The sequence below is a fragment of the Typopeltis vanoorti genome, chromosome 2 (genome assembly GCF_054136105.1).
Source record: "Typopeltis vanoorti isolate ZY-2024b chromosome 2, IOZ_Tvanoo_1.0, whole genome shotgun sequence".
Lineage (NCBI taxonomy): Eukaryota > Metazoa > Arthropoda > Arachnida > Uropygi > Thelyphonidae > Typopeltis > Typopeltis vanoorti.
Window position 1 is genome coordinate 182,636,418 of NC_143550.1, and position 24,602 is coordinate 182,661,019.

General features: G+C 35.8%; 1 protein-coding gene across 1 annotated transcript in view; it reads right to left on the reverse strand.

Moving 5' to 3' along the window:
- LOC150109712 (vesicle-fusing ATPase 2-like) overlaps positions 1–24,602 on the reverse strand; it is a 408,246-nt gene that overhangs the window by 303,258 nt on the left and 80,386 nt on the right. Inside the window, exon 6 of the mRNA XM_090403040.1 lies at positions 20,480–20,535. Coding sequence (XP_090259166.1) covers positions 20,480–20,535 — 56 coding nt within the window. The remainder of the gene's footprint in view (positions 1–20,479; positions 20,536–24,602) is intronic.

A 24,602-nucleotide genomic window follows, 5' to 3' on the forward strand; every position in this document is an offset into this window, starting at 1 on the left:
TTTTTTCTAGCATAACTCTACCAATATAATATGACATTCGATATCTCATCATACCAAAGTGCATGACTTGACATTTATTAACATCAAAATGACAGCCATTTTGACATGCCCACAATTCAGCATATTCAAATCATTCTCAAGTACTGCATATCAGTCACATTCCTAATTACCCATTTTATCTTTGCATCATCAGCAAATAGTTTTATGTTTCCTGTCAACTCCTTTCCAATGTCATTAATACAAAGACTGAATAGCAATGGACCAAGTACTGGAGCTTGTGGTACACCACTGTTTATCCTAAAATCTTGCAGACTCATATCCCCATATCACTTTTTGATATCTGTCAGTCAGCCATCCTCTTACTGATGCTAATATTTATAATCCAATCCAATATTCTTCAATTTATGCAACAGCCTTCTGTACTGAATTCTGTGAAAAGCCATAACAAAGTCCAACAGTATCATGGCTTTTCCATTCCTCTAACTCAATGGTAACTTTATTAACGAATGTGAGCAAATTGCTGAAAAATGACTTTCTCTTAGTAAGTCACTGCTGTTCATTACCTGGTTTTTCTCTTTCAGTCGTTTCCGACTGTAGGTGACTTTTATAGGCATTGTCCACAAAGTATTCCTCGTGAAAAAAACCCCCTACCTCCGTATGAGACCAACTATCTCACCTTTAGTCGAAAGAGACCAGATAAAGGTTCCACACGTGACTGACAGGAATCGAACTCAGGTCTTTCTGACCAAAGGGCTTCGTCTATAGTGACTGAGCTATGAAGGCTCTTCGTGTTCACTGCAAAGTATAAATTCTCTGTCAACCCATTTCTTTACATGAGCCCTAACCAACTTTTCCAAAATCTTCACCATCACCACTCCAGAAATACTGATAGGAAGACAGATTTGCACCACCCTTGTGCATTGGGATTTGCATACATTCTTTCCACTCCTGGGGGAATCTCCTCTTTTCTGAAACTCAAATTATATAGTCTGGTCAAAGGAATAGCCAGTTCAGCTGAGCATCTGTATAATCCTTTATCCTAGGATAATGATCATTATTTTTTAATTTTTTTAATGATCATTTTTAATTAATATTTTAATATGCATTGTCATTTCCTGAAAAATTTAAAGTCATGTATAACCAATGTATAAGTTTATCTACAGAATTACGATCGTTATCCTAGGATAATGATCTCTTTTGCTTTGCTTTTCTGTTTTCAATTGCATATTAAGCATACTATATGTTAATAAGGCTGCAGGAAGGAACAATATATGACCATTTCATTTTAGAGAAACTGCAAAACAGTTGGCTACATGCTGATATATAATCAGTCCCTATTGCTGAATTCTTATTCAGTTTGCACAAAAAGTACCTCCTTCTTATGCAACTGAATTTCTTCTTCCTGTAAAGAGGTAGCAGTGAGCTTATGTTGCATACACCAAGTTGATAGCATTTAACAAAATGGGCACTCATCAGGTGAATAATTTCTTCTGCATACCATCTGTATTTAGCAGAGTTATTCTCTTATATGCACTCTTTCTTTTAGTTGCAGCATAACAACATTTTGTGTCCCTAAATTTATAAATATGAACATAGTTCTTTTGGGTTGTCTTTAGCTTGCAGAGCCAGTTTCTTATCATTACTCAGACTTTGTTTTCTGTACAATAGTTGTAACTCTTCTAGCCTGCACCTTATAATTTTCATAACTGACATCATCCTTATGCACATCGTATTCCTGTTACCTCATCTTTTTCTTATGAATCTCTTGTTTAACAAGATTACATATCCATTTTGCTCCTATCTTATTTATTCCTTGAAGCTAGAGACATATTCCAATACAGTGTAATTTAAGTATTTTTTAAATGCTTCCCATGCACTGATGATATCCTTCCCATCCAACAACCAATACCATGGTGCAGAATGGAGCACTCCTCAGCTGGTTATAATTTCCTACTTGGTAGTTCAGCATGTAACCTTCTTGAATGGAACATTCATAAACTTAGCCACTTCCCAAGTTCAGTACTGCATGATGACTGTCACCAACTGGAGGCAAAATAGTTACACCCAACACAATAATCAGATCTTATACTCTCCGACCTTGAGTTCCTTCTGTTACATGCTGCTTGAGGAAGTTCTCTCGCAGCAGCTCAATAAATTCAGTTTCATTCTTCACATAAGATTTCACTGCTACCAATCAATGTTTGTAAAGTCCCCCATTATGATTACTCAATTCACAGCCTTAGGGGCGGTTCATGCATAGGCACTGTGGAACTGCAGCACCCCTAATTTTTCTTGATATATAAATATATTTATTCATTTATTTATATTTGCTTGTAATATTTAATTTTATCAACAATCCTATACGATTCTCTTATTTTGTATAAAAAATAATAAAAATCTATCTTGTAGCACTTAGGAGGGCAAAGGATGCTAGCAGCACTGTGTTTACCACAGTGTCATATTGCTACGCGCACAAGCATATGCACGTCATAGTGAGATGCAAGCTATTAGCGCAATGCGGCACTGTTGTTTATATGCAGTTTGCACCAGTAGTAGAGTGTTCGTAATGCTTATTGTGTTTACTCCGCCTCTTTAAATATTTGGACATCACAATTAAAGACATAACATTTGTTATAGTTTTTATTTTAGAGCATTATTGGGGTTATGATAATGGATTGCATTTTTAAGTAATTTTGAATTATACTAAACTATAATTTTATCAATAATAAACAATATTTTTTCGTGAAACAAAACAAGAATATATTTTATTTTTAAGTAATTTTGAATTATACCAAACTGTATTATCGATAATAAATAATATTTTTTTTTAAATTTTTACCATAATTTTGATATTTTATCCAAGCATGTTGTTAGATCTGAAATTGGTGCCTTCAGAATTTTCTGACGTCACCATTCCAGACTCTAACAATTTTACATAAAATTAAAATTACATACCTATCCTTTAGCAGGAAAAATGTTTTTTTTTATTTGTAACCACTCTCTGTATAATGATTTTGTGAATTTTGAAACTTATACCTGAGTGTCTAGAATAAATATAGGTCAGATAAAAAGGGCAGAATAAGAGAGAATTATTAACGAAATAATGTTAAGAAAGAATGCGAATTATTTCAACGATATAGGGTAAAGATCACCCTAAATGCAGTAAGGTCGGAAAAATACCTGAGGGCACTATATCCTAGAAAGCATGCTGATTCATGCGTTCCCCAAACCAAAAAGTCCCGTATGTAAATCGGTAGCCACCCGAACGGAGACCAATGAGCAAAGAGTTGGAAAATTTCGAATGCGAAAAGGTGGCGCTCTTGAAGATGGTATATAACCCGTAACGTGGAAGGAATCCCCCCCCCCCCGTTTTGTTCGTTCCGGTATTCTGCCTGTGTGCTACAAGCGTTCACCGTGGTTCAGCTCTTATTTTTAAGAGCTGACCTTCGAGAAATTCCAACAATGGCACCGTAGTAGAGTTCGGTAAGTTCGGGCGTGGGCCGTCAATGAAATGAAACGTTGACGTAAATCACTGACCCCGTTTTTTCTTATTCCAAAGGTTTCTCTCCGAGTGCTTCAAGAAATTCGTCGCGGCTCAGCTCTCATATTTGAGGGCTGACTTTGACAGAGTTCAAGTATGTCACCGTTGTAGAGTCGGCAAGAAAATCGTTGGCTGTAGTAGAAGTCCATACTATGAAAAATCCAGGCAGGAACTAGTGAGCACGTGTAAACCACGAGGCATTCGTATCGAGAAATCCATTTTTGAAAACAGAGGACAAAGGACGGCAAGATCCGAAGACAAAAGAATTAGATAAGTACTCTCACTTTAATGATTGAGATTGACTTACATTTTAAAGATTTTGAGATTGACTTACATTTTAAAGTGTGGAATTTAAGATTGTATTACGGGAAAGAGTGAAAGGTTTAGATCTGAATATAAATGATTACGCTTTCTTGAGACAAACTTTTGGAACTTTTAACCCAATAGAAATTCTTTATTGATTGTTCTAAGAGAATTCGAAGAGTTCTCTTAGAACAATGTAACGTATACTGAGTTAATGAGGTATTGAGTTTTGCTGATAATATGAATATAATGTATAAAGTAAATTGTAAACTCTAAGTGTTCTGAGTCATTAAGATATTGGATTTTGCTCATATTCTGAAATGAGTGTTAATATTGAATTGTAATCGCAAGTGTATTATGTAATATCGTGTACTGAATTATTAAGACATAGAATTGCTGATATGTAAGATAGAACATTGAAATTGATTAATGTCTGAGAGAGTGAACGAGAGATAATGTTTTAACCTTAGAATTTAATAATTAATTTAATTTGTGTAGTATCATCAATTGGTTTTAAATAAATGTTTGATTCTTTAAATGTATGTGTATCTGCTATCTGTGTATCTGATTATGCCAGAGATTCCAAGTTTCTAGAAGTTTAATTACATTCCTAGTAACACCTGTGATTCTGTAGTTATCCCAAAGCTAGAGTCTATCCCTAACTTTAATGCTCAAGCTGGCGCAGCAAAAAATAAATTTCTTTGAGTATTAAGGATAATATATAGGATTCAGGGAATGGATAATTTTCTGGTGGCCCTAAGGATTAAGTTAAATAAGAAAATCATAAACGAAACGCGACATAAGGCTTAGTCTGTTATTACTAAAGTGGAACGCGTAACTACAACGCAAGTCTACTCTACATAGAGACATATATGCGATAGAATTGACATTTGCAACGCTAGTAATAATAAAATAACAAAAAATAGCAAAAGAAGCCTTTTATAACAATGGCACAGCCGGTGGGATCTGAATGTGTAAGGTTTTAATCAAGCAAAAGGATAGAATCGCGAAACAGTAAATTACTGTATGATAAGATAGAAAAAAAGATAAGTAATAAAAAAAGGACCTCTTTATAACAATGTATAGACTGTACTTACAGTGTGTGTATATATATTTTGAAAGTTGCAGCACCCCACAATTTCAAGCCACGAGCCACCACTGATGATTACTCAATTCACAGCCATCATCTTTATTTAATGCATTTCTTCATCACTAGCAACTGATCCATTAGATGTGTAACAACACCCCACTGTCTTTGATCTTTGATGGCAATTATTCTCTTGTTAGACTCTACCTCACACTAGATGGCTTGAAACTCACTGCCACATGGAAACTGTCACTAGTATTGCAGTAATAGGTCTCAACTCTAGATTTAAATCACCCAAAATCATTAGCAGCACATCCCCTCCTCTCCTGTCCTGTCTACCTTTTCTAAAAACACTATACCCTTTACATTTGATACCAGTTAGTATGTGTGCCTCTGATAGCCATGTCTCACTAGTGCTTTACAATTTGAGGTCAACATATTCACCAAAGCAATAAACTGTACCCCTTTTTTTCTGATACTCCCAACAATTTGTATACAAACATAAGTTACTTGCATGATTTTTTGTATGCTCTTCTCTGTAGTCTGCATGACACAGCTGGACAGCCTGCAGTTCTCTGTTCTTATCTAGTGCATTACTTAGGCAGGCATCATTGTACATGCTTGATAAGTCCGAATTGAATGAACACAAAATCATTTTCTCTCCTGATAATCATTTCCATGATAATGCACATTTCTATCATTAACACAGTTATATAATACTGTTGTTCTTACACACACACATTCTTATAATTTCTTCCATCACAATCTTGTTTTCCTGACTCTGTGTTATGGCTCATGCCAATTAATAATTTCTCAAGATTCCCGATGCCAGATGTATTCAAAGTATGGGTCACCCTTCTATACAAATCCATTCTTCTCTCAAACTAACTACACACTTCCAAAATCATGCTTCCAACACAGCCTAGGCATAAAATCACTTGCCATCATAGCCCTTCTTATTAATTCATTTCTATCATATCTAGGTATATTCATGATTTTCGCTTTCTCATTGTTCAATTTTGCTTCTTCCAATAATCCTTTCACATCCTCTCTCATACTGAATTTATTACTAGTTAGTTGTTCATACCTAACTAGGAATAATTTTTTCTTTTGCTTTTCTTTTCTCAATTGCATATTAAGCACAATATATGTTAATAAGGCTGCAGGAAGGGATAATATATAACCATTTGATTTTAGAGAAACTGCAAAACAGTTGGCTGTGGCTTTGACCTTGTTTAATGAGAATCTTGCAATGGAAGGAGAAACTCAGGAGCAGAAAGAAGGCAAAATAATGCTAGGTCTAATTATAAACCATATGTATGGCTACAGGTGTAGTTGGCTATTGCAGAGACTGGTTATTAATAAATTCAGGATCAATAGACAAGTTTCTTTATGATGGCTAGCATTTGTAAAGAATGTTCTTGTTTTAGAAATCCACTTGCATGTTATGATAAAGTGAAGAATGTGTTGGATATAGGAGACTTTTTTTTTTTTTAATAAGGTGCAAAGACATTAAGGGTCATACTGTGCTAGGACACAGGTCGCAGAAGTACATATGATAATTGGTTAGTAAGACAATCACAAGCATCCATGCCCTTGCCAGGATTCAAAGCTGCAGACGTTTGGCTAGAGATAAAGAGAGCAGATATGCTAACTACTCAGCCAACCAGTACAGGAGACTAGAATAAGATATTTTTGGACTATGCAATCAGGAGAATTTATAGCATTTGATAAAATGTTACATTTACAAGTTGGTGTTAAAATGAGGAAAAATGAGGATCAAAGAAAGAGAGAGAGAGAAAGAGAGAGAGAGAGAGAGAGAGAGAGAAAGAGAGAGAGAGAGAGAGAAAGAGAGAGAGAGAGGAGACTGGCTCTCCTAATGATACCAGTAAGTTATGGGTGACAGAGAGTGTGTCTCAAAAGAAGGCTAACCAGTGTTGGGGTACTCTTTTTTCATTATTGCTTATTTTATTTGTTAGTAATATTCCACGTGGACTAGTGAGGGAGATATTCAATCATTCCTTTCTTTTAGTGTTGCACGGTGATCAGCATTCATTTTGGAAATTATGGACTTTACAACCATGTTATAAACTTGTTTGCTTGTGATGACAAGCTGAGAATTATAAAGAGTGATGCTGATATCAGCCAGATACCACTGATATCAGGATACTTCAAGTAGATTTAAATACTCCCCTCAAGAAGGGGGGGGGACATGGTGCTGCAACCTCTCACTGACTCAATCTTTGTGCTATAATGGTTCATAAGGACAGTCAAGATAGCTACAATGCAACTATTTAGCTAAAAGTTTACTTGAAGATATTGGAAGTTTGGGATATCAGGTGTTGGCCATTCAGTTTACATGTTCTATCCATTTTGTTTATAATTATTTAGTTTTTCTTTTACTGATATTGATTTTAGTTCTTTTAAAATACCTTCATTCTTTTTTGTTCTAACAATGTGCATTTTGCAGTTCTTCTCATAAATCTCATTTCACTTGTTCTTATTCTTTGTTTATCTTGTTTGTTTATTGCCCAAATTTCACTGCCATATAATAATGTGGGCACTGCTGAAGTATTGTATATTTTCAGGCTTGTTTCTTTTTGTACTATATTTGGATTGAGTGTTCTATTTAACAGGCCTATAATCTGAAAAAATTTTGAAGATTTTAATTTTATGTCCTTTTCTCTTTCATATGACATTTCACATCCAAGATAACTGAAAGTATGTATCTGTTCTATTATTTTATTATTAGTAACTATTTTACTTCTAACTGTAGTTCATCTACAAAATGCCATTGTTTTAGTTTTATCTATGGAAATTTTCATTTCAAACCATTCTACTATAGCGTTTAAATTATATATTTTTATCTTCCTTATCTGATATTATTACCTGATCATCTGTAAATAATAGCATATTTATTTTGTTATTCTGGGAAATTTCTATACCTGGATTGTTTAAGGTGTTCCACTGTATTAATATTTCATTAATATAAATGTCATTTGTACCATCATTTTTTTTTATTTTGGTTTAACCAATAAGAATACAATTTGGTCGACTAAATCCCAAATTAAGGGTCAAAGCTGTATAACTGAGAGGAGACCTCCACATAGCCTTTAAAGGAATGCAGAGAACCGACCAGGGCTTCTGACCTAATGTCCAATCCTCACCTTCTCGTGGTGCACTCTGTTGGGTATCTACTTGGATACTGAACGAACAAGGATGGGCTGCCAATTTGGGATTTAGCTGACCAAATTGTATTCTTATTGGTTAAACCAAAATAAAAAATGATGGTACAACATGACAGAATTTCATGCCGGCTGGGGCGTCGCCCGGTTAAACAAGGCCCCCGTTGTTTTCGCCAGGGAACCAGGGCGAACAGCGAAAAGTTAGCTACTGGAACAAATCTGAAAACAAACCCCAACTCAACATCACCAGAGTTAAAAATCGGTACGATCAACATAAGAAGCCTGAATGGCAAAGAAATGGAGCGAGCTGAGGAATTAGATAAGTACCAGATCGACATAATAGGGGTGACTGAAACAAAAAAGACCAAAACTGGCGAGATCTTTCTGAGCAATAAATATGAAATGTTATATTCAGGCAATGACAATCAAGGAAAAGAAGGAGTAGCCATAGTATTCAACACAAAATACGAGGCTAATCTTCTTGAATGGCAGTCAGTCTCAAGTAGAGTAATGTGGGTAAATATGAGAATGGGGAAATGGACAATGAGACTTATTTGTGCCTATGGTCCCAAGGAAGGTTCTACTAACGTAGAAGTGGAGGGGTTTTTTGAGGCTTTAGAAAAAGCAACTCACACAATGAAAAATGAAAAGTTGATCCTTGTTGGGGATCTAAATAGCAGAGTAGGAAATGATTGTGAGACATACAAAAATATTTTGGGAAAATTTGGAGAAAAGAGCAAAGCTAATAGTAATGGCAAATATCTGTTGGATTTCTGCTCAGGACATGGACTGGTTATTACTAACACCATGTTCCAACATAAAAATGTGCACAAATTCACATGGAGAGAAGAGGCTAGGAATAAGAAAGTCTCATTGACTATGTTATTGTTGATAGTGATGTTTTCTCCCTGGTGCAGGACAACAGAGTGTACAGAGGATTTGAAATTGGAAGTGATCACTATTTAGTCTTGAGCAGGATAAAATTGAATTTAATATTGAAAAGAATAACATGTAACAAAGTTTTAAAGCGAATAAAAGTTGAGCAGCTCTCAGATGTGAAGTGTAGACTAAAATACACAAAGATTATTGAAGAAAAAAATGAAAGAGTTTGAGAACTGGAATCAAACCTTGGAGATTCAGTGGCAAACTCTGAAGAAAACATTGATTGATTCTGCCTGAGAGGCATGTGGTGAGGTTGTCTGTAAGGATAAAAAAATCAGAACTCCTTGGTAGACACAGGAAGTTAAAGAGGCAGTGAAGGAAAAGAAGAAAGCATATCAAAAGTTCCTGTCAAATAAGTCAGACTTGTGCTCTTAGAGAATATAGAGACAAATGCAAGAATGCTAAACACTGTGTAAAACTAGCTAAACCAAAGTCATGGGAGGACATTGGCAAGAATATAGAAAATAAATATCAAGAAGGTGGCAAAATATTCTGGAGGTTGTTGAAGAAGCTTAAGAATGGAGGAAAGAGTGCTGTAAAAGGAATTAGAGATGATAAAGGTGACATGAAAACGGGAGAAAAAGACATCCTTGAAGTATGGAGTAATTACTTTGAAAAACTGCTAAATGAAACAAGCAGTGATGATAGCACAGTGGTAAAAGACACTGACCAGGCATGTAGTCAGGAATATATCCATACTTGAAGTAGAAAAAGCCATCAAAGGCTTGAAATGTGAAAAGGCAGCAGGAGTAGATGATATTCGACCAGAAATGCTCAAGTATGGTGGTATAAGAATCTTACAGTGGCTCCATTGCATAATTCATAAAGCCTGGACAGAGGGACAAATTCTCGATGATTGGAGTAGAGCTCTCATAGTACCCATATATAAAAAGGGAAATAAAACTGCATGTGAGAATTACAGAGGTATTTCCCTACTGAGTGAATATACTTGAGAAACGGTTGAGAAGAATTGTTGAAGAAAAGCTTGGTGAAGAACAAGCTGGATTCAGGCCAAATAGAGGCTGTCAGGATCAGATCTTCACTTTACGACAAATAGTCGAGAAAGCATGGGAATATAACAAAGATCTGTATTTAAGTTTTGTCGATTTGGAAAAGGCATATGACAAGGTGCCAAGAGAGAAGCTATTCAATACGCTGCAGTTATATGGTGTCAATGGGGCATTATATCAAGCAATACTTAGTCTTTATTTGAGTTATAAGTCAACAGTTAGAATTGAAGTACAGGAAGATGGTTTAATGTTAAATCTAGTGTGAGACAAGGATGTACATTATCCCTTCTGTTATTCATTATCTATATGAATCACGTCATGAAGGAAACTAGTATTAAAACCTGATATCAAAATTGGAGATGTTAATGTCAGCTCTTTGCTTTATGCAGATGATGTTATACTTCTAAATAAATCCGCTACAAGTCTGCAAGATTCTCTGACTAAATTGAATAGCTGTTGTAATAGATATGGTATGAAGGTCAGCAATAAAAAGACAAAGACAATGAAAATAGTCAGAATCATTGAAAATGTAAACTGTGTTGTGAATGGAGAACCTGTGGAACAAGTAAAACATTTCAGCTATTTAGGCACGATTTTTACTGAAGATGGTAAATTAAATATAGAAATAGACAACAGAATCAGCAAAGCTGGTATGGTGGGAAGTCAATTGAATAAATTCATATGGAATAAGAGAGAAATTAGTCGGAACACTAAATTAGCTGTGTACAAGACAGTGTTCAAACCAGTTTCAACTTATGGATCTGAGAGCTGGGTCAGAAGTAAAACACTTGACCAAAGACTAGAGACCACAGATATGAGAGTCCTGAGAAAGATTATCGGCATGAGCAGATGGCATCAGTGGCAATATCATATTAAAAACGAGGATATTAGGAAAGTACTTTATATTGTCAGCATCCGGGAATGTGTTAGCAGAGCTAATCTCAGGTGGTATGGTCACTTAAACAGAATGGGTAAGGAAAGATTAGCAAAACAAGTGTTCTCTGCCAGGTTGGCAGCAAAATGACCCAGAGGAAGACCAAGATATAAGTGGATTGATACGGTACAAAGTGCTTTAGACGATAGAAATATAAGATCTGATAATGTTGGAGTCTTGACAAGTAACAGACTGATTTGGAGGAAAATTGTAGATAGGAAATTAATAATGATGTAATTTTTTTCATGTAGTACTATCATATCCTGTACTCCCCTTGAGGGTACATGGCAGGAATTTGATGATGATGATGATGATAATAATATAAATGTTGAAAGTGTTGGAGACAGAGGGCATCCCTGTCTTACTCCTTGGTTTATAGATTGTTTTTCAGACATTTTTTCATTTATTTTTATTTCATTATTTTTGTATATATTCAATATTATGTGTAGTAAAACATTAGTGCAATATTAAATGCTATAAACCTGTGTAATATTAAGCACTAAAATAAAACCAGCCTCGGTAGTAATATCAGTCTCTTTAGTAAACACAGACATCTATTTACTCTTACCATGAGTTGTTCTTTCAAAGTTGAAAGTTCAGTTCACCTCAGATCATAGCCAAGAGGAAATTCTTTACTAAAATCACTGTGATGTATGTCATAATGACACTAGATATTGCTGGTTTTGAATTGCACAAGTTTACTTTATCGTTTCACAAAAAAGAAACTCCTCTTCCCACTCTGGCCTAAAACTTCTGTGTTCCTCTTCATATACGTTTTTTATACAACATTTCTAAGCGCCTGTAAAGAGTTCAATGAAAACAAGCACTGTCAATGGACTAACACAATAATATGTTGAACGATACCGATAGATGAGCACCAGAAGTGCAACCAACATGTTGTGGTGGGCAGGCAAGGCTCATTCATTCAATTAAAAAAAATCCATCCTCTAACATATCCTAGATTGCATAACATGTCTTGTGTCTTGGTCTATTATGAACAATTAATATCTCTGCCTAGAAGAGCAAACATAAATGCATTCACTGTTGGCACCATTATGACAGGTCATCCCATATGTGATGAGGCAACCTCATCACATATGGGATGTTCAAATCCAGTTATGATAAAATGGAAAACTATTACAGTGCTGTATAACATTCTAACAAATCTGAAAGCAATTTTTGGAGTTGCTTTGATATGCACATGAAGACAACCACGCAGGCTCTGCCCAGGAGCCTGTATGTTTGCCTTATTGGTGCTTAAAATAAGACACCCAACAGTTCAAAACAGCTGTCAGGCCAGTGGAACCTAATTCTAAGTCCTAATTAAAGGACATATGAGCTCCTGGGCAGAGTTCATGTCTTTGAAGTAGTGCACATCGAGACAACTCTGATGCCAAAGGTTATCTTCTCATAAGCTCTCTGGTAAATTTTTGAAACTTTCAAGTTTCTTTCTATATTTGGCTATAAAATATGAATGAACCAAAATACCCTCCATTATAAATAGCTTACTTATGCCAAATTTAAGTGCGTCTTGGCTCTACATTTCAGTAATCTTATTTTGTTCTTGTAGTGTTATTTATAAACTATTAATGAGAGAGAGAGAGAGAGAGAGAGAGAGAAAAATAAAATTTATTAAATAGTGTAATTATATTACTGTTAATTTCTACCATACTAGTAACTTCTTTTTGAAAGCTACATCTCAGTTCTTGAAAAATTAAATTAATGTAAATTGGAGAACTGAGAAACTATCATTTCATTCAAATTACACTGTCAGAACAAATATTACTGGGTACATATTCTGAATTACTCTTTCTTTCTTTCTTTAATTGTATTTATTGCATGTTGCACCATGCAAGCTTGCACGTGAACTACTTTCATGAATAATGCATAGCAACATACAAGTCTATAAAGAAATGTACTCTGCAACATGGAATACTAAAGCAATTGATATGAAGTCAACAGCTTCTATGTAAAATTAGAATAGCCATGAAAATACTTCACACATAAATTATTTGCTGAGACTTGGGTGAGGATTAAAACAAGAATATAATTTCTTGTCAAACATAATAAATATTGAGACTTACAAACTTCTGAAAGGGTCATAGGATTTCAATTGATGGAATTTTTCAATTTATGGAGGGTGGGGAAAGGACAAGAGGGCATCCTTGGAAGATGAGAATGAAGACCGTCAAGAAGGGGGTAAGGACTAGATTTTTCTCTCATAGGGTGGTTCGTGATTGGAATGGACTGCCATTGGATGTTGTGAGTGCAAGCAGTGTGAATGAATTCAAGAATAAGTATGATAGCTGGTGCATGTAGTATGTGGCCTCCTCAACGAGTCCCTGACTCCCTGGAGGTCTCTTTGAATAATAATAATAATATATTTTATAGCAAATGATAAAAAATGTATACTGAGAGGATTATAGATTAGAAGAGGGGATTTAATTATTTTCTAATTCTGTTGGAACTGTAGCCATTAAATTAGATGTAGTGATATGGTTAAGTCTGAGCTTTGTTTTGTAATACAATACTGCTGAAAGTTGAGTGATGAGAACGTTTTTTTTTTTGTTTTGTTTTGTTTTTTAAATAGTCCATGTAGAAATACTGGCATGGCAAAATTGTTGAGAGATGCGATGTCAGGAGGGAAGAGGATGTTCACAGTGAATGTCAACAAGATGTAAATAATATTAGTAAAGAGGGTAATGATGTTCCAATTGACCACAACATGTGAATTAAGTCATGTGTTTAATTCTATCATTTAATTTCATTCCTATGCACTGTTCTTCATTTCCATTAAATTGTCCACATGAGCTTTAACCAGTACTCATATTTGTAGATTTAGGGACTCAAAAACACACGTGTTGAACAGATTATTTTATTAATTACAAATAAAATAAAACTTGACGTTTCAACCTCTATATCGAGGTCATCATCGGAAGAATACAACTGTATACAGAACCAAGCTACATGCTCATGCTTTCTATACCAGTAAACTAAATCTACGTAGTTAATAAATCTTTTTTCTAGCCTGACCTCTAGTGATAGAAAAGAAAAACAAATGAATAAAAAAAAATATATATATATCATCATCATCATCATCATCAAATTCCTGTCATGTACCCTCAAGGGGTGTACAGGATATGACAGTACTACATGAAAAAATTACATCATTACTAACTTCCTATCTACAATTTTCCTCCAAATCAGTCTGTTACTTGTCAAGACTCCAACATTATCAGATCTTATATTTCTATCGTCTAAGGCACTTTGTACCGTATCAATCCACCTATATCTTGGTCTTCCTCTGGGTCGTTTTCCTGCCAACCTGGCAGAGAACACTTGTTTTGCTAATCTTTCCTCTCCCATTCTATTTAAGTGACCATACCATCTGAGATTAGCTCTGCTAACGCATTCCTGGATGCTGACAATGTCAAGTTCTTTCCTAATATCCTCATTTTTAATATGATATTGCCATTGATGCCATCTGTTCACGCCTCTAATCTTTCTCAGGACTCTCATATCTGCGGTCTCTAGTCTTTGGTCAAGTGTTTTACTTCTGACCCAGCTCTCAGATCCATAAGTTAAAATTGGTTTGAACACAGTTTTGTATACAGCTAATTTAGTGTTCCGACTAATTTCTTTCTTATTCCATATGAATTTATTCAATTGACTTCCCACGATACCAGCTTTGCTGATTCTGTTGTCTATTTCTATATTTAGTTTACCATCTTCAGTAAAAATTGTGCCTAAGTAGCTAAAATGTTTTACTTGTTCCACAGGTTCTCCATTCACAACACAGTTGACATTTTCAATGATTCTGCCTATTTTCATTGTCTTTGTCTTTTTATTGCTGACCTTCATACCATATCTATTACAACAGCTATTCAATTTAGTCAGAGAATCTTGCAGACTTGTAGCGGATTTATTTAGAAGTATAACATCATCCGCATAAAGCAAAGAGCTGACATTAACATCTCCAATTTTGATATCAGGTTTAATACCACATTCCTTCATAATGTGATCCATATAGATAATGAATAACAGAGGGGATAATGTACATCCTTGTCTCACACCAGATTTAACATTAAACCATCTTCCTGTACTTCCTTCAATTCTAACTGCTGACTCACAACTCAAATACAGACTAAGTATTGCTTGATATAATGCCCCATTGACACCATATAACTGCAGCGTATTGAATAGCTTCTCTCTTGGCACCTTGTCATATGCCTTTTCCAAATCAACAAAACTTAAATACAGATCTTTGTTATATTCCCATGCTTTCTCGACTATTTGTCGTAAAGTGAAGATCTGATCCTGACAGCCTCTATTTGGCCTGAATCCAGCTTGTTCTTCACCAAGCTTTTCTTCCACAATTCTTCTCAACCGTTTCTCAAGTATACTTGCATAGATCTTGCCAGGAACACTCAGTAGGGAAATACCTCTGTAATTCTCACATTCAGTTTTATTTCCCTTTTTATATATGGGTACTATGAGAGCTCTACTCCAATCATCAGGAATTCGTCCCTCTGTCCAGGCTTTCTGAACTATGCAGTGCAGCCACTGTAAGACTCTTATACCACCATACTTCAGCATTTCTGGTCGAATATCATCTACTCCTGCTGCCTTTCCACATTTCAAGCCTTTGATGGCTTTTTCTACTTCAGATATGGATATGTATTCCTGACTGCATGCCTGGTCAGTGTTTTTTATCACTGTGCTGTCATCACTGCTTGTTTCATTTAGCAGTTTTTCAAAGTAATTACTCCATACTTCAAGGATATCTTTTTCTCCTGTTTTCATTTCACCTTTATCATCTCTAATTCCTTTTACAGCACTCTTTCCTCCATTCCTAAGCTTCTTCAACAACCTCCAGAATATTTTGCCACCTTCTTGATATTTATTTTCTATATTCTTGCCAAAGTCCTCCCATGACTTTTGTTTAGCTAGTTTTACACACTGTTTAGCTTTCTTACATTTGTCTCTGTATTCTGTAAGAGTAAAAGCTGACTTATTTGCCAGGAACTTTTGATATGCTTTCTTCTTTTCCTTCACTGCCTCTTTAACTTCCTGTGTCCACCAGGGAGTTCTGATTTTTTTATCTTTGCACACAACCTCACCACATGCCTCTCTGGCAGAATCAATCAATGTTTCCTTCAGAGTTTGCCACTGAATCTCCAAGGTTTGATTCCTGTTCTCAAACTCTTTCATTTTCTTTTCAATAATATTTCTGTATTTTAGTCTACAGTTTACATCTGAGAGCTGCTCAACTTTTATTCGCTTTAAAACTTTCTTACATGTTATTCTTTTCAATATGAAATTCAATTTTATCCTGCTCAAGACTAAATAGTGATCACTTCCAATTTCAAATCCTCTGTACACTCTGGTGTCCTGCACCAGGGAGAAAACATCACTATCAACAATAACATAGTGAATGAGACTTTTCTTATTCCTAGCCTCTTCTCTCCATGTGAATTTGTGCACATTTTTATGTTGGAACATGGTGTTAGTAATAACCAGTCCATGTCCTGAGCAGAAATCCAACAGATATTTGCCATTATTATTAGCTTTGCTCTTTTCTCCAAATTTTCCCAAAATATTTTTGTATGTCTCACAATCATTTCCTACTCTACTATTTAGATCCCCAACAAGGACCAACTTTTCCTTTTTCATTGTGTCAGTTGCTTTTTCTAAAGCCTCAAAAAATTCCTCCACTTCTACCTTAGTAGAGCCTTCTGTGGGACCATAGGCACAAATAAGTCTCATTGTCCAGTTCCCCATTCTCATATTTGCCCACATTACTCTACTTGAGACTGACTGCCATTCAAGAAGATTAGCCTCGTATTTTGTGTTGAATACTATGGCTACTCCTTCTTTTTCTTGATTGTTATTGCCTGAATATAACATTTTGTATTTATTGCTCAGAAAGATCTCACCAGTTTTGGTCTTTTTTGTTTCAGTCACCCCTATTATGTCGATCTGGTACTTATCTAATTCCTCAGCTAGCTCCATTTCTTTGCCATTCAGGCTTCTTACGTTGATAGTACCGATCTTTAACTCTGGTGATGTTGAGTTGGGGTTTGTTTTCAGATTTGTTTTCAGATTTGTTCCAGTAGCTGACTTTTCGCTGTTCGCCCTGGTTCCCTGGCGAAAACAACGGGGGCCTTGTTTAACCGGGCGACGCCCCAGCCGGCATGAAATTTTGTCATGTTGTACCATCATTTTTTATTTTGGTTTAACCAATAAGAATACAATTTGGTCGGCTAAATCCCAAATTGCCAGCCCATCCTCGTTCGTTCAGTATCAAAGTAGATACCCAACAGGGTGCACCACGAGAAGGTGAGGATTGGACATTAGGTCAGAAGCCCTGGTCGGTTCTCCGCATTCCTTTATAAATGCAACTACAATAAACTGTTAGAGTCCTCATGTATTAATATTCTGGATAGTTACAAAATGATTTCTTTCAGTTGCTATTGAATGTTCTAAACACTTCACCAAGTCACCAGGTTGTCTTCTTGTAGTGGGAATTTTTCTAATGCTAGTTTAGGATGTTATACAGGTTGTAGATGGGTCCTCCACATTCTTGAAATAGTGAGGCCATCATTTTTGTTGAGATTTGGGTTGTGTTTGAGCATTTCACAAGACTCTTTAAATTTTCTCTCAAACCAGGTTTTGGTGCAGTGTAGGGACTTGGTATTTTTCCAGTCAATTCTATGGTATGTTTGGAGTGCATGGTCAGAAAGACCTGTTTTACCGAAGTGGAGGTATTTAATGTGTCGTTTGTGTTCGTCTTGTCTGATTGGGATAGTTCGCCCTGTTTCCCCTATGTATGGTATGTTACATGTGCAGTGTATTTTGTATACCCCTGGGTGTGCTAGGTGTGGAAGAGGATCTTTAGAGGAACTGAGTAGGTGTCTTAGCTTATTTGGGGGTTTAAAGGTGGCTTTAATGTTGTATTTGCGAAGTGTTCTGTCTATTTTTTCCGAAATGCCTCTAACATAAGGAATGGCAATAGCATTCTTGAAATCTTTTTTGTTCTTACTGGTGTCTTTATGGAGGATCTTGTGAATAGTTTTTTTATTGTATCCATTTTTGATAAATGTTTGGTTGATGATTTTGTATTCTTGGTTTAGAGCCTGTTCATTCGAACAGATAGTTAGGGCTCTGTGTTTAAGGGTGCTTATGACACCTAATTTTTGTGTTGGGTGGTGGTAAGAATTTTTGTGTATGTATTGGCCTGTGTGGAATGCCAATGGAAACATCGTGTATACTAAATTCTAACAAAAAAACTAAACACCAACATAAACAAAACCGAAAATCTAGCCCTTAAATCCTTAAAAAATAACCAGGATATTATAATAACGAAAGCCAATAAAGGCAATTCCACCGTCCTGTTAGACCGTATGACATACATAGAAAAAATGAACCAGTTAATATAGGACCATAACACCTACCAAAAGGTTAACTACAACCCCACAAAACGTAACAAAAAGAAAACAACTGAATTAATCAAATCCGTCCACACATGGCCCGAAGAAACGACAAAAAAATTAATACCTCAGTATGCCCGTGCACCCAGAATTTATGGCCTGCCAAAAATACACAAATCTGGCACACCGCTTCGCCCGATCGTTGAAGGAATTGACAGCCCAAATTATCACTTAGCAAAAAAATTAGCTGCACACTCAAGGAATTGGTAGGTCAGCCCCCTTCCTACATAAAAAATACACAACATTTCATCAGTAAAATCAAAAACATTACACTCACCGACCAAGATTTATTAGTCAGCTTTGACATAACTTCCCTTTTCACCAATGTCCCAATCAATGACACTATCTTGCTCCTACAGAACATATTTCACCCATGACATCACGGCCCTTTCTGCCCACGTACTCTGCTCCGGATATTTCGTATGGCAAAACAATTTTTACCTTCAAAAAGAAGGTACAGCCATGGGCTCACCACTTTCTCCCCCAATAGCGAACTTTTATATGGAAGACTTTGAGCAACGTGCTCTAGAGACAGCATGTCTAGAGCCCAAAATCTGGCTCAGATACGTCGACGATATTTTCACCATTTGGCCTCACGGCCGCGAAGCTCTAAATACATTCCTTAGCCACCTAAACAAACAACACAAACGTATCCAATTCACCATTGAAATGGAAAAAAACGACTCTCTTCCTTTCCTAGACACAATTGTCACACATCTTCCCTCTGGCTGTCTCTCCTTCTCAGTTTACCGCAAATACACATACACAAAAATTCTTACCACCACCCAACACAAAAATTAGGTGTCATAAGCACCCTTAAACACAGAGCCCTAACTATCTGTTCGAATGAACAGGCTCTAAACCAAGAATACAAAATCATCAACCAAACATTTATCAAAAATGGATACAATAAAAAAACTATTCACAAGATCCTCCATAAAGACACCAGTAAGAACAAAAAAGATTTCAAGAATGCTATTGCCATTCCTTATGTTAGAGGCATTTCGGAAAAAATAGACAGAACACTTCGCAAATACAACATTAAAACCACCTTTAAACCCCCAAATAAGCTAAGACACCTACTCAGTTCCTCTAAAGATCCTCTTCCACACCTAGCACACCCAGGGGTATACAAAATACACTGCACATGTAACATACCATACATAGGGGAAACAGGGCGAACTATCCCAATCAGACAAGACGAACACAAACGACACATTAAATACCTCCACTTCGGTAAAACAGGTCTTTCTGACCATGCACTCCAAACATACCATAGAATTGACTGGAAAAATACCAAGTCCCTACACCGCACCAAAACCTGGTTTGAGAGAAAATTTAAAGAGTCTTGTGAAATGCTCAAACACAACCCAAATCTCAACAAAAATGATGGCCTCACTATTTCAAGAATGTGGAGGACCCATCTACAACCTGTATAACATCCTAAACTAGCATTAGAAAAATTCCCACTACAAGAAGACAACCTGGTGACTTGGTGAAGTGTTTAGAACATTCAATAGCAACTGAAAGAAATCATTTTGTAACTATCCAGAATATTAATACATGAGGACTCTAACAGTTTATTGTAGTTGCATTTATCTATTTATAATATATATATATATATATATTTTTTTTATTCATTTGTTTTTCTTTTCTATCACTAGAGGTCAGGCTAGAAAAAAGATTTATTAACTACGTAGATTTAGTTTACTGGTATAGAAAGCATGAGCATGTAGCTTGGTTCTGTATACAGTTGTATTCTTCCGATGATGACCTCGATATAGAGGTTGAAACGTCAAGTTTTATTTTATATGTAATTAATAAAATAATCTGTTCAACACGTGTGTTTTTGAGTCCCTAAATCTACAAATATGAGTGCTGATCACCGTGTAACCCTAAAAGAAAGAATTTAACCAGTACTTATACATAGCCTTACATACCAGACGTGAATGATAATTCATAGTGAGAAAGAAAGATGTAAACTTACAAAACGTGGCTTCCCTTGAGTTTTTGACTGAGTTGTTAACTGTTCCAAACTTGCAACTAAAAAAAAAAAAAAAAAAAAGATTATGCAATCAATATACAATAAATTACTACTAGTCAGTTAAAATAAACTTACAAGTAATCTAAATTCCAGATATGAACAATTTGAGGGAAGCTTATCCATGTTCATATTAAAAAAAAAAATGTTTTTCAAACTGCTAGTGTAATGATCATATGAGATATTACATAAATAACCTTTATTAACCCTAAAATACTCAACTAATTTCATTAGTTAAGTATTGTTTCTTAACTTAATGTCTGCCAACAGACACACTTAATCAGGACCATCCTTATATTACAAGAGTTAAATAGCCAGAGACATAAAACACATTGCATTAAACAATGAAAGAATAGAATGAATGAAAATTAAATAATGAAGGCATGGAAGCAGGAGTACACCAACTTAACTTTAGCGATCATCTTTACCTTGGCTATGACACATTCTACAACATAATGTGTGTCACAGCCAAGGTAAGTGTGAGATTTTGATAAATGAAGACCAAAACACTTGGTGCCTTGGATCTCATTGTACTGATTAGGAGTGTGCAGCATTATGGAAGCTTCTGTAAGTTTTTAACTGACAAAAAATTATGTTCCATGGACAGCATTTTAACTCTTTCCTTCTCCTTAAGGTACCAGATGGGCTTCGGCTTCATTGACTGTGCAAAAACCTGATTCTTTTTGACATCTTTAAAATGCTCTGACATAAGGATTTCTCCAGAACATTCTAGAACAGCAAATGCCACACAAATAGTGAATCTTAACTGGCTCCTTGGGATGAGATTTTAGAGACTATAAGTATTCAGATATCTTGTACCATGAAGTGACATCCACTTTTATGTCATGACGTCAAAGAAACTGAGAAATTCTGCCCATAATGTAAAGAAAAGTTACTGCACCTTTGAAATCTTGTTTATTTGTCAATGGGGGGATCAAAAATCTTGTTCATCAACATGTGCCTTTATCCATTAAGTGAAAGACTACATGTGAAGTAGTATGACTGACCCTTTTTTATGTTGCTAGAGATGGATGTCATAGGCTCTGTCTCTTATTTATATTATTATTATTGATAACCTCAATACTGATGTTGAAACTTTGAATGTTACTTTCCTAATGTTAAGTAAGGTAATTATTCTAACACGTGTGTTGTGTCTCTGTAATTTCTTCACTATCAAAGAATATGAGGTCAGCACATTAAAAAATTTGAAATTTATTATTAAGAGACACCTCCAGGGAGTCAGAGATTCATCGAGGGAGGCCACATACTACACACACCAGCTATCATACTTATTCTTGAATTCATTCATACTGCTTGCACTCCAACATCCAATGGCAATCCATTCCAATCACGCACCACCCTATGAGAGAAAAATCTAGTCCTTACCCCCTTCTTGGTGGCCTTCATTCTCATCTTCCAAGGATGCCTTTTCCTTTCCCCACCCTCCATAAATTGAAAAATTCCATCAATTGAAATCCTGTATGACCCTTTCAGAAGTTTGTAAGTCTCAATCATACCTACCCTCTTTCTCCTGTTTGCTAGTGTCTACAGTCTGCAAATTCTCAATCCGTCTTCATAATCAGTATTCCACAATCCGTCTTCATAATCAGTATTCCACAATCCTGATATCATTTTTAACACTCTCTTTTGTACTCTTTCCAATATATCAGAATCACAACAGAAACCAGGAGACCAGACCTGCACACAATAGTTCAAGTGAGGTCTTATCAAGGCCTTGTAAAGAGGCAAAATGACATCCTTATCTTTACATGTGAACATTCGTTTTAGCATTGCAATTATCTTTTGAGTTGTATTTGCAATCTTTGCCACATGATCCCCGAATTTCAACTTCCTATCTATTAGCACCCCAAGATCCCTAGCCTCATCAATTTCTTCTAACATAATCCCACCAATATAATACAACATTGGATATCTAATCATGCTAAAGTGAATGACTTTACATTTACTGACACCCATTTTCCCCTGCCCACAATTCCAACCTATTTAAATCATTCTGCAAGTACTGCATATCAGCAGCATTCCTGATTACCCTACCTATCTTTGCATCATCAGCAATAACTGTATGTTGCTTGTCAAATCCTTCCCAATATCATTAATGTACATTTACTAAAATAAAGAGCCAAAAGGCTTCAAATAATGCTGGATCTAATATCCACTTGATTTTTATAAATCATTAATGTACAGATTGAATAACAGTGGACTAAGCACTGATCCTTGAGGTACACCACTGGTTAACTTAAATCTTGCAGACTCACATCCCCTGTACACCACTTTTTGATATCTGGCAGATATCAAAAAGTGGTGTACAGGGGATATCAGTCATCCTCTTATCCATGGTAATATTCTATAACCCAAACCCATTTTCTCCAATTTATGCAACAGTCTACCATGCTGTATTCTGTCAAAAGCCCTTAGCAAAATCCAAAAGTATCATGATGTATCCATTTCCCTTGTCTAGTTTGATGGTAACATTGTTATAGAATGTGAGCAAGTTGCTAAAACATGACCTTCCCTTATAAACCCATGTTTTCATTGCAACGTAGAGATTCACTGTCAACCCTTCTGAATGCAAGGCCTAACCAATTTTACAAAATTTTCACCCTAACTCCTGAGATGCTAATTGGTCAATAGTTGGATACATCAGCCTTTGCATCACTCTTGTGCAATGAAATTACCATAAATTCCTTCCATTCCTGCAGAATCTTCTCTGTTCTGAGACTCATTAAACAGCCTGGTCAAAGGAATAGCCAATTCAACTGAACACTTTTTTAGCACACGTGCTAATATTTCATCAGTCCCAATTGGCAAATTCTTATTCAATTTGTGCAATAGCTCTAATATCTCGTCCTCGTACACCTGCGTTTCATCATTCAGTGAAGAGGTAGCAGTGAACTCAATATTGCGTACACCAGGTTTATAGTTTTTAACAAAATGGGTACTCATTTGCTGAACAACCTCTTCTGCATCTGTAATCCTCACATCATCTGGATTTAGAATAGTTATTCTTTCATATTCATTCTTTCTTTTATTTGCAGCATATCAATAGAATTCTTGTGGGTTGTCTTTAGCACGCAGAGCCAATTTCTTTTCATACTCAGACTTTGCTCTCCGTACAACAGTCGCGACTATTCTAGCCTGCTGCTTATAAAAATTTGTTATCATGTGCTTAGAGAAATTATTTATTCGAATAAGACCTAATGCAGAGAGTTGGGGTAATTAGATCTTCTTGGGAGGATTGCTGAGGTATGTGAGTTCAGCCAGGATGTGCATATGTAATGCGATGGTGATACAAATGTTAATGAGCATGGTACATCTGTTGAAGAGATGGACTATGCTTTGGGTTTCTGACATTTTAAGTGCATCTGGGGAGAGAAAAGAGACCATTGCCGAACTGGACCAAGCAGAGTGTAGAATTAAGTATAACAAAATGCAAGGAGGTAACTTGTGTCTATACACAAATGTGAGGGGTATTAGAAAAAGTAGTTCAGTATTCTGCTTTGGTAAATATGTTGTGGCATAAAATTGTTAGCATTAGAGAACCCTAGTTCCCAGAATCAGATATAACTGGAATCAAGTGTAAAGGGCATAACATTTTTAGGGGAGTGCTACTAATAATATCTGATGACATGAGTCCAGATAGAACAGAAACTTGTGAAACCAATCATGCCCCATGCAGCAATGAGTTTCAGGCTATCTGGTGTGAAACGGAGGCAAACAGGATGAAGAAATGCATCTCATTACAAGGTTTAATGGAATGAATATAGTACATATAAATAATTAAACACAAGTTTAATTGATCCTATATTTTGTCTCGGTCACTGAGACATTGTTAGGGAAACAATATTAAATTGCAAAAACACAAAAATGCACGAAACAATGAGTGAAAAAATTAGACTGAAAACTAAAAGTTCTAAGAGGGGCATCCTCTATGGCTAATGCTGGCTAGCCTTAGCTGTTAAGCAGAAGGCCTAACCATATTTATGAAGATTTTGGTGGTTTTTTAAATCGGCTGTTGATTCTAAAAAAAAGTTTTTCAAGTCTTCCATGG